Raw genomic sequence first — 10,780 nt, forward strand, 5'->3', positions numbered from 1 at the left:
CATGTTTAGAGTCATCTCTTGTGTTCTTGGAAGAGGGTGTTTGCTTGACCAGTGTGTTGTTCTCTTGGCAAAATTCTGTTATTCTTTTCCCTGCTTCTTTTTGTGCTCCAAGGACAAACTTACCTGTCATTCCAGGTATCTCTTGACTTTCTACTTTTGCATTCTAGTCCCCTATGACGAAAAGGACATCTTTTTTGGGTGTTAGTTCTAGAAGGTCCTATAGGTCTTCAGCCATTCAACATCAGCCTTTTTGGCATTAATGGTTGAGGCATAGACTTGGATTACTGTGATATTGAATTGTTTGCCTTAGAAATGAACTGAAATCATTCTGCCTTTTTTTTTTTTTTTTTTGAGATTGCACACAAGTACTGCATTTCAGACTCTTTTGTTGAGTATGAGGGCTACTCCGTTTAGTATAAGATATTCTTGCCCACAGTAGTAGATACAATAGTCATCTGATTTAAATTTGCCCATTCCCATCCATTTTCGTTCACTGATTCCTAATAAGTTGATGTTCACTCTTGCTGTCTCCTTGCTGACCACTCGATTCTTGGACCTAACATTCCAGGTTCCTATGCAATACTGTTCTTTACAGCATTGGTAAAAAGAGGGTAAACAGGCCGTCTTTCTCTCTTGTAAACATGTTAAGGTAATAGTCACGGCAACAATCAAAAAAGGGGGGAAAATTGTTTTTGAGTAAAGAATTAAGGGATCTTTACTCCTTTTTGGGACATGTGAAATACTATACATGTGCAGAAAGTTTCCTTGTGGGTCAAGAGTCAGGGAATAACGCCAGGCCATAATGGGTCTTGCTCCTCCCATAAACCTTCACTTTGAGATCCAGCTTGGCTGAGGGGTGGGTGCACACCCAGGGGAGGGTCCTGAGACAAATTAGCCTGGGGAGAGCTGTGGGCAAAGCAAGATGACTGGCTCGAAGGAAGACAAAGATCCAGAACACTGCCACCCCTTGCAGCTCAATTCTTAAAGACTCTGCCTACAATACAGGAGACCTGGGCTTGATTCCTGGCTTGGAAGGATCCCCTGGAGAAGGAAATGGCAACCCACTCCAGTGTTCTTGCCTGGGAAAGCCCATGGACAGAGGAGCCTGGCAGGCTGGAGTCCATGGGGTCCCGAGCGCTGGACATGACTTAATGACTAAACCACCAAGCTTCCCAGACATGGGGCTCTCTCTAGTTTGCTCTTGTGTCTTTCCACATGTACTTTTCTTTTTCAACATACTTTTCAGTTTTACCTTTTGCCTCCTCGTCTGAATTCTTTCTTGACAAAGCAGGCAAGGACCAGGGCTGTCCAGCGGCAGGTCCTCTCCTACCCCTGAAAGGTTTGGAAAAACACTAGCATGGTCCCAGCTGACAAGGCACCTCCCCTCTATGACCCAGCTCCCTTAAAATGCCCTCTGGAGAGAGCCCAGCATGGCCAGCACCCTCCCAGGCCCGGGCCCCCTTCTTGGAGCTGTCCCTGAGCACGATCCTCCTCCGCCCTCAGGGAGTGTCCAGTCTCCTTGGTCCCCGGTGTCTGTGAGGATGGAGTCTTGACTGCATCCTGCACCCAGGCCGGCTGGTGGACACAGCGGCCTCATTGCATGCGGGCGGCCACCCTTCCTGGTCCCTCTCTGGCCCCTCCTGCTTTTCCTGTGGCACAGCCATCACTGTGCAGCCAGGCTGAGCGCAGTGTCCCCAGCGCCCTCTGAGGTCCTTCTCACTGACCAGTGTGTCCTGAGCACTGAACCAGGTCTGGGTGCTCCCTTTGACACCCCTCCCCCAGCTGCCCCTCCTGGCCCGCCTTCACTGGTGTCCCCTCCTGCTCTGGGTTTCTGGCATCAACCCGCCTGTTCGGGGCAGAATTGTGACCCCAAATTCAAGTCTTGCAGTCCTGACCCCCAGACCTCAAGCATCACTGCTTCTGGAGGTGGCGTCTCTGAAGAGGTGATGAGGGTGAACTGGGGTCCCAGAGTGGGCCCTCGTCCAGTCTGACTGGAGACCCTCTAAGAGGAGGTGAGGACAGAGACAGGCACAGAGAGGTGCCCCCGTGAGGACACGGCGTCTGCACCCCATGGAGACAGGCCTCAGCAGGAGCCGGCCCTGTGCTCCTGGATCCGGGGTCCCAGGCTCCAGGGTGTGAGCGGCGCCGCCCGTGGTCCAGCCTCCCGCGGTCTTTGTTACAGCCTCCTGTGCTGACCACCCAGCACGGGGCGCTTGTCTGTGGCTCCCCTGGCTTCAGGCTGGCCTCTGCCTGGGAGGCGGAGTGGAGCCCTAGGGGTGGGTAGCAGGTGGGAGTCAGGCACCCATGGGTCAGGTAGGGATGGGACCAGGGACCCTAAGTGCAGGTGGGGGGGGGCAGGAAGCCCAGGGGCCAGTGGGGGTGGGGCAGCCTGGATGTGGACTCCTCAAAGGGAGAAGGTGTGTCAACATACGGAGACTGGCCAGTGAGCTAGGTGAAGTAAAGATGCTTTATTGTCATTAAAGAGATAAAGAGACAGCAAAGAGAAAGAACAGGCCCCCACATTAGGCAGAAGAAGCTTCCCAAGCTCTGAGACTGTGGTCCTTCCTTCCAGTCTTAGGGGCAGCGCCTCCCATCCAGAGACGCCCATGCACATTTCTGCAACGACGGGAGAGTCTGTACTGTGAGGCGAGGTGGGGCCCCGGGGCCTGGGGCTGGGCCTCTGTGGGTCTCTGGTCTCGCCTCTCACCCCTGCCCTTGGTGCAGGCCGAGCTCCTGCGGGACGTGTCAGGCTGTTGGCCGCCAGATGGACTGGCTGCCCTGCCGTCCTGTATTCTGGGAGCCTCTCCAGCTCTGTGCACTGGGAACCGGTCAGCAGGCCCCTCTCCAGGCGGTCCGTCTGGCTGGACGTCACCCTTTCCTCCACCAGGGCTCCTGCAGCAGCCGTGGGCCCAGGCCCGCTCACAGCAGCATCCTCGGTGGAGGTGGCCTGAGTAACTCTTGGTGGTCCTCCCAGGAGCTTCCCTGCTGGGAGGCTGGGCCCCTGCAGACAGCTGTTCCCAAGGATCTGACACAGGGCCCTCCCCCACGGACCTGTGGTCTGAATCCAGGCCTGGACAACATGCAGGGGCTGGGCCCTGTGCATACGGTGTGGGAACCCAGCTTCCTCCTTCAGAGGCCCTGTGGTCTGGATCCTGGCCTGGACAAGATGAATGGCGTGGGAGGAGGTGCCCTGTGCAGACCGCCCTGGACCCAGCCTCCTGCTCCTCCAGGCAGAACTGAACTCTGACCTGTGTGTTCCTGGTGGGGGACCCGCAGCCCATTGGTGTCTTGCTGGCTTCCCAGAGGGCCTCGGCATTCATCAGCTCAGGTGGGGTCTACGCCTGCTGTCCACTCGGGTCTCCGGGGGTGGGGGCAGGTTTTGGTGACCGTGAGGCCTGCGGGTAGAGATGCGGGCGAGGCTGGCCAAGAGGTCAGAGGTCGCTGGGTCGGAGCGCAAAGGAGCAGGCCTGGTGCAGGTTGATGCTCAAAATAATGGACGCTGTCCAGTCGGGTCTGTGGCCAATCTGGACCTGCTCACAGGAGCTCTAGGCTCCCTGCCCGATCATATTTCTGTAGTCGGGGACGATCGTCCTCTTCAGCTCCACCACTGATGAGAAGATCCACTTCACCTGGGTAGGGGAAGGAACAGGGTGAGCAGAGACGACTCATTGTGGGCCTCCCCCAGGGGCTGTGATGAAACAGCGAGGGAACAGAGAGTGGACAGTGAGGGTCAGTGAGGGGACGAGGAGTGGACACAGAGTGATAGAAATGGACAGTGAGTGGACAGTGAGGGCCAGCGAGGGGACAGACGGGACAGTGAGGGGACAGTGAGGGTCAGTGAGGGACAGTGGGGGCAGTGAGGGGCCGTGAGGGGCAGTGAGGGGACAGTGAGGGCCAGCAAGGGGACAGACGGTACAGTGAGGGGACAGTGAGGGACAGTGAGGGGACAGTGAGGGACAGTGAGGGACAGTGAGGGGACAGTGAGGGACAGTGAGGGCCAGCAAGGGGACAGACCATACAGTGAGGGACAGTGAGGGGACAGTGAGGGACAGTGAGGGACAGTGAGGGGACAGTGAGGGGAGGAGGAGTGGACACAGAGTGATAGAAATGGACAATGAGTGGACAGTGAGGGCCAGCGAGGGGACAGACGGGACAGTGAGGGGACAGACGGTACAGTGAGGGGACAATGAGGGACAGTGAGGGGACAGTGAGTGGACAGTGAGGGCCAGCGAGGGGACAGACGGTACAGTGAGGGACAGTGGGGGACAGTGAGGGGACAGTGAGGGACAGTGAGGGGACAGTGGGGGCAGTGAGGGTCAGTGAGGGACAGTGAGGGGACAGTGAGGGGACAGTGAGGGGACAGTGAGGGACAGTGAGGGGACAGACGGTACAGTGAGGGGACAGTGAGGGACAGTGAGGGACAGTGGGGGCAGCGAGGGGACAGACGGTACAGTGAGGGGACAGTGAGGGACAGTGAGGGACAGTGAGGGGACAGACGGTACAGTGAGGGGACAGTGAGGGCCAGCGAGGGGACAGAAGGTACAGTGAGGGGACAGTGAGGGACAGTGAGGGACAGTGAGGGGACAGTGAGGGCAGTGAGGGGACAGTGAGGGACAGTGAGGGGACAGACGGTACAGTGAGGGGACAGTGAGGGACAGTGAGGGTACAGAAGGTACAGTGAGGGGACAGTGAGGGCAGTGAGGGACCGTGAGGGACAGTGAGGGACAGTGAGGGACAGTGGGGGCAGCGAGGGGACAGACGGTACAGTGAGGGGACAGTGAGGGACAGTGAGGGACAGTGAGGGACAGTGGGGGCAGCGAGGGGACAGTGAGGGACAGTGAGGGGACAGTGGGGGCAGTGAGGGTCAGTGAGGGACAGTGAGGGGACAGTGAGGGGACAGTGAGGGGACAGTGAGGGACAGTGAGGGGACAGTGAGGGACAGTGAGGGACAGTGGGGGCAGCGAGGGGACAGACGGTACAGTGAGGGGACAGTGAGGGACAGTGAGGGACAGTGAGGGGACAGACGGTACAGTGAGGGGACAGTGAGGGCCAGCGAGGGGACAGAAGGTACAGTGAGGGGACAGTGAGGGACAGTGAGGGACAGTGAGGGGACAGTGAGGGCAGTGAGGGGACAGTGAGGGACAGTGAGGGGACAGACGGTACAGTGAGGGGACAGTGAGGGACAGTGAGGGGACAGAAGGTACAGTGAGGGGACAGTGAGGGCAGTGAGGGACAGTGAGGGACAGTGAGGGACAGTGAGGGACAGTGGGGGCAGCGAGGGGACAGACGGTACAGTGAGGGGACAGTGAGGGACAGTGAGGGGACAGTGAGGGACAGTGGGGGTCAGTGGGGTCAGTGAGGGGCAGTGAGGGGACAGGGAGGGACAGTGAGGGGCCGTGAGGGGCAGTGAGGGGACAGGGAGGTGACTCTGAGGGGACACTGGGAAACAGTATGGTCAGTGAGGGGACAGTGGGGGCAGTGAGGGCCAGCGAGGGGCCAGACGGTACAGTGAGGGGACAGTGAGGGACAGTGAGGGGCCGTGAGGGGCAGTGAGGGGACAGACGGTACAGTGAGGGACAGTGAGGGGACGAGGAGTGGACACAGAGTGATAGAAATGGACAATGAGTGGACAGTGAGGGCCAGCGAGGGGACAGACAGGACAGTGAGGGGACAGTGAGGGACAGTGAGGGACAGTGGGGGCAGTGAGGGGCCGTGAGGGGCAGTGAGGGGCAGTGAGGGGCCGTGAGGGGCAGTGAGGGGACAGTGGGGTCAGTGAGGGGCCGTGAGGGGCAGTGAGGGGCCGTGAGGGGACAGGGAGGTGACTCTGAGGGGACACTGGGAAACAGTATGGTCAGTGAGGGGACAGTGACAGGACAGTGAGGGGCAGTGAGGGGCAGAGAGGGGCAGTGGGGTCAGTGAGGGGCCATGAGGGGCAGTGAGGGGCAGTGGGGTCAATGAGGGCCGTGAGGGGCCGTGGGGGGCAGTGAGGGGCAGTGAGGGGCAATGGGGGGCAGTGAGGGGCAGTGAGGGGCAGTGGGGGCAGTGAGGGGCCGTGATGGGCAGTGAGGGGCCGTGAGGGGCAGTGGGGGGCAGTGAGGGGCCGTGAGGGGCAGTGAGGGGCAGTGAGGGGCAGTGGGGGGCAGTGGGGTCAGTGAGGGGCCGTGAGGGGCAGTGAGGGGCAGTGAGGGGCAGTGAGGGGCCGTGAGGGGCAGTGAGGGGCAGTGGGGGGCAGTGAGGGGCCGTGAGGGGACAGGGAGGTGACTCTGAGGGGACAGTGGGGGACAGTACGGTCAGTGAGGGGACAGTGACAGGACAGTGATGGGATGCTGAGATTGATAGGGAGAAAATGAAGGGTCACAATAGGTGATTAAATAATTATCTGACTAGGGGATTATAAGTTGAAAAATATGGGAAACTCCTATAAATTAACGATTACTCAAGAAAGCAGGTTGATTTAACCACGAGACTAAGCAGTCTTGTTTAGCAACAAAACTACAGCAGAAGCCTGGGATATGCTGCAAAACAGTAAAGCGACGATGGCGTGAGACCCCCATCCAGCCCAGTGAGCTCAGTGAGTTAATGACCCCTGAGTTAAAGCAGGCTCTCTGCAAACAAAGAGCAGTCATTTACGGGAAGGTGACTTTCAAAATGAAAGACCCTCATTGTACTGAGTTCTAGACTATTTCTGGAGTCTACGACAGTCCTGACCTGACCATCTTGGGAAGGAAAAGTAAGCTCCTCTAGCCTACCTGGGGGAGGAACTGATGACCAAAACATGACCGTTACCCAAGAGAGACCAAGAAGGTGTTTTCCCTTCCCCACTTCTCCTTTGATGGAAAATGGTGTCCACGAAGTTCTCAGGGAGCAGCAGTGCGCCATCACTGCTTGTAAGTGTCACAAGCCTCCTGGTCTAAAAACTCATTACCACTCTACCCTTGCTGAATTCTCCCCGCTGACATGAAGGGTGGCGTGTGGTACAGAAGCTCTTCAGACGCCCCCTGAAATGACCCAATCTGTTTCAAGGTGACAGTGATGGGAAAACGAACAGACAGAGAGGGACAGTGAGGGGCAGTGAGGGGCAGTGAGGGGCAGTGAGGGGCAGTGAGGGGCAGTGAGGGGATCCTAGGGACAGAGGGGGCCCTGAGGGCCAGCAGGGTGGCCTCCCACCTTGAAGAGGGTCACGGTGGCGCTGTAGCAGACGCTGAGCAGGAAGAGTGTGATGAAGATGGAGATAGTCGTCCAGAGCCCGTCCAGCTCCCCGTCCTGGGCGTCCGCACAGATCTCCTCCTCCAGCAGCAAGTCTGCACAGGGAGGGGTGGTCAGTGCTGATGTCTGCCCACGGGGGGCTGGGTGGCATCATCAGGGCCTCGGGGCAGGGCTCCCTCTGGGTGGGGGGAAGGTGGCAGGATCCCCCATGGGCTGGGCAGGGATCACCTGAGGTCAGTCTCTGGGCCCCAGCCCCAGACCCCACCCCTCCAGCCCTGGCCACTGTCTGGGCCTGGCCTGTGGTGTCCTGCTCCCATCCTGAGCTGTGCCCTGAGCTGGGGCCCTGACCCCACCTCCCCGCAGGACAGAGGCTCAGTTCCTGGCCTCCTCTGCCCTGGGGGCCAGGCCTGGAGCCGGGAGGGTCAGCAGAGCATGTGAGCCTGGGCCCTGCCCCCAGGGAGGGAGGGCAGACAGCACCGGGCTGTGTCCCTGTGCCTGAGGGGTGAGGGTGCCAGGACGAGGGGCTGAGGGGGGATCTCAGCCTGCTAGGGAGGGGCGTGGGTGTCCCAGGGGAGGCAAGGAACGGATGTCTGACCTGGTCAGTGTGGTCAGTGTGGGAAAGGGCCACTGAGCAGCCCACGGGCGCTGGAGGGTGGGGACCAGCTGGTGTCCACAGGGAGGGCTCACAAGACCCAGCTCTGGGTCTGGGCCTGTGGGGTCACCCCATGGGTCCCCGAGTGCGAGACCTGAGTGTGTGTAGGCGTGTGGGTGTGACGGGGTGAAGTGTGCTCATGTGCGGATGCACACCTGAGTGCGTGTGGAGGAGGCTGGGTGCGGGCTGTCTCGTGTGCGTGCGGGGCTGGGGCTTGTTGTCTGTGGCTCTGGGCTCCGTGTCCACAGGGAGCAGCTAGGTCCCTGCCCTGGACATTCAGGGCTCTCGGCCTGGACCCCTTTCAGGCACAGGGATGACCTCCCCACGGGCGCACAGGCCTGGCCCTGGGCAGGGAGAGCCGGGCAGAGCCTCCTGGCCGAGGGAGGGCGAGGCCTGACCTTGGGAGCCTGAGGGTGAAGCAGGGCCACCCCCCGGCCACGCGTGGCTCCAGGCAGGCCCAGAGTGGACACAAGGACTCTGGACACCCAGGGACAGGGGCCTGGGGACAAGGATGTGGCCCTGCCCCACAGCGTGGGCTGGAGCAGAGGCGGGAAGCATTGGGCCTCAATCCCTGAGGGTCTCGGGGGCTTCCCCGGTTCCTGTCCAGAGGCCGGCCCAGCAGGTGGTGGCTGGAGGGGACCGTGGAGGTTGCGCCTCTGGCCAAGCCCCTCTGTGGCCTTGGGCAGCCCCCAGGTGGCCTGCTGGACCCACTCACTGTGTGTCTGGCCCGAGCGGGGTCAGCTCCCCCACAGATGCTGAACAAAGTGGCCCAGAGTCGGCTCAGCCCACCCCCACAGGCCTGGCGGCCACCAGGGCTCTGCCTCGGAAAGAACCAGCACAGCGTTGCAGGGTCCCAGGGCGGCCTGGGTGCTTTATTCACGGCGGCCCAGGAGGAATGCACACAGGGAGGGGCTAGGGCGTCCTGGCTGGACCTGGAGCCCGGGGAGGGTGGGCTGGGTGAGGGCTTGCTGGTGCAGGGACGTGAGGCTCATTTACCCGGAGACTTAGAGGTGGACTTCTGCGTGTAGTGATTGTGCAGGGCCTCGTGCATCACCACACACGTGTAGGTGTCTCCTTCCTGCCAGCTGTTCCTGTCCACCCTGAGCTTGCTGTACAGGAAGTAGGAGCTGTCGGCGTCCAGCTGGGGCGGGGTCGTGCCGTACTTGTCCTCCGACTCAGGCTGCCCATTTCTCTGCCACTCCACGGCGATGTAGTCTGGGTAGAAGCTGGTGACCATGCAGGTGAGGCTGACCGTGCTTTTGCTGAGCTCTTCCTGGGGTGGGGCCAGGACATACACCTGCGGCTCCCGGGCCTGCCCTGTGGGGACAGGAAGGCTGTTAGCACAGCGGTCACTCTGATTGGCCCACGGGGCCCTCCCAGTCCCGTCCAGCGGTCACTCTGATTGGCCCACGGGGCCCTCCCGGTCCCGTCCACCTGGCCCACCTTTGGTCCTGGAGATGGTCCTCACGATGGGGGCCGGGAGGCCTTCGTTGTGGACCTTGCACGTGAACTCCTTTCCTCCAGTCCAGTCCTGGTGCTGGATGCGCAGGGCGCTGACCACGCGGTAGGTGCTGTTGAACTGCTCCTCTCTCGGCTTCGTCGTGGCTGTGTTTACCTCCACGTTGTCCACGAACCAGGAGAACTTCACCTCGGGGTCATCGTGGCCCACGTCCACCACCACACACGTGACCTCGGGCGTTCCCGAGATTGTGAGGGTGTCCTTGGGTTTCGGTGGGAAGATGAAGACAGAGGGTCCTCCGGGGAGCTCAGGGGCTTTGGGGAAGACATAACAGTTGTCAGCCCCTGGGCAGACTCACTCTTGGGCCCCCACAGCCTCACCTGTGGCCCTTCTGGGCCCTGTCCACATCTGGGGTGTGATGGGGAGACTGGGTGACTTACGTGGGCAACAATCACAGGGTTTTTTGCATCTGGGATCTGCAGAGAGAGCAGACTGGGGGTTACCAGGGGCAGGAAGCCATGGGCTGGGATTAGGGCAGGGACGGGTTTTAGCAGGTCTGAGCCCAGGGCCCGTCTCTGTGGGTCCAGGCGTGTGGACGTTGACCCGCCTGCGGCCACCCTGGACCTGGCGGAAACTCCAGACAACCCCCTCCCCAAGCCTGCAAGACTGTCAGGAGAGAGACAGACAGGGCCTCCCCTGACACGCTGGGCCTGGTTCACAGCACCCCTGGGGGTGGGGCCCCTGCAGGCAGTGGGGCTGACCCTGGTCTCCTGGTGTGGACACCCTCCCCGGGGACCATCTTCTCACCAACAGCCTTGTCCACCTTGGTGCTGCTGGCCGGGTGGGCTACGTTGCAGGTGAAGGTCTGGTTCCTGAGGTGCTGCCGGGCACGGTCACCATGCTGCTGAGAGAGTACAGCCCGGAGGACTGAAGGACGGCCGGGAAGGTGTGCACGCCGCTCTTCAGGGCACCCGAGTTCCAGGTCACGGTCACCGGCTCGGGCATGTAGCTGGAGACCAGGCAGCCCAGGGTCACGGTGGAGCTGGACTTGTCCCCGCAGCAAGAAGTCAGAGGGTAGACTTTCGGGGCTGTGGTGGAGGCTGTGAGAGAGGAGGCTGGGTGAATGTGGGGTCCAGCAGGACCTCAGGTGCCCATGCCTGGGGCACCTCTGAGCCCAGCCACCACCTGCTTCCAGGGTCTGATGACCGGCCGGCATGGTGGCCACCCGGCTCTCTGTACTGCAGTTGGGGTGTCTGGACACAGCTTGAGTCAGTGAGTGTGGCCTCCTGGATCAGAGCCCCAGGGCCCCTTCCCTCCTGTGGGCGCCTGGCCCTTCCCATGGCCCCTGCTCCCCCAGCCTGGTCAGCTCCCTGGGCCTGCAGCCCGACTGACTGCCAGTGGGCGCCCTGTAGCTCCTGGCCCCTTGCACTGCCCCTATCAAGCACAGCGTCCCAGGTCTGGCC

The 10,780-nt window shown here is 60.8% G+C and overlaps 1 long non-coding RNA gene and 1 gene segment (V, D, J or C); both read right to left on the bottom strand.

Annotated features, from left to right (window-relative positions):
- Positions 1-2,448: 2,448 nt before the first annotated feature.
- LOC113879534 lies at positions 2,449-7,301 on the bottom strand. The gene is made up of 2 exons (XR_003507367.1): positions 7,168-7,301; positions 2,449-3,629 (listed from the first exon to the last, which is right to left on the bottom strand). It is a non-coding gene; the product is annotated as an uncharacterized LOC113879534 (long non-coding RNA).
- A 1,400-nt stretch (positions 7,302-8,701) lies between these two features.
- Positions 8,702-10,533, bottom strand: LOC113879621. The segment is given in 5 exon segments: positions 8,702-9,175; positions 9,302-9,631; positions 9,758-9,793; positions 10,125-10,459; positions 10,524-10,533. Coding segments are annotated over 5 exon segments (1,040 nt in total).
- Positions 10,534-10,780: the final 247 nt, after the last annotated feature.

Source organism: Bos indicus x Bos taurus, chromosome 21 (genome assembly GCF_003369695.1).
Source record: "Bos indicus x Bos taurus breed Angus x Brahman F1 hybrid chromosome 21, Bos_hybrid_MaternalHap_v2.0, whole genome shotgun sequence".
Classification (NCBI taxonomy): Eukaryota; Metazoa; Chordata; class Mammalia; order Artiodactyla; family Bovidae; genus Bos; species Bos indicus x Bos taurus.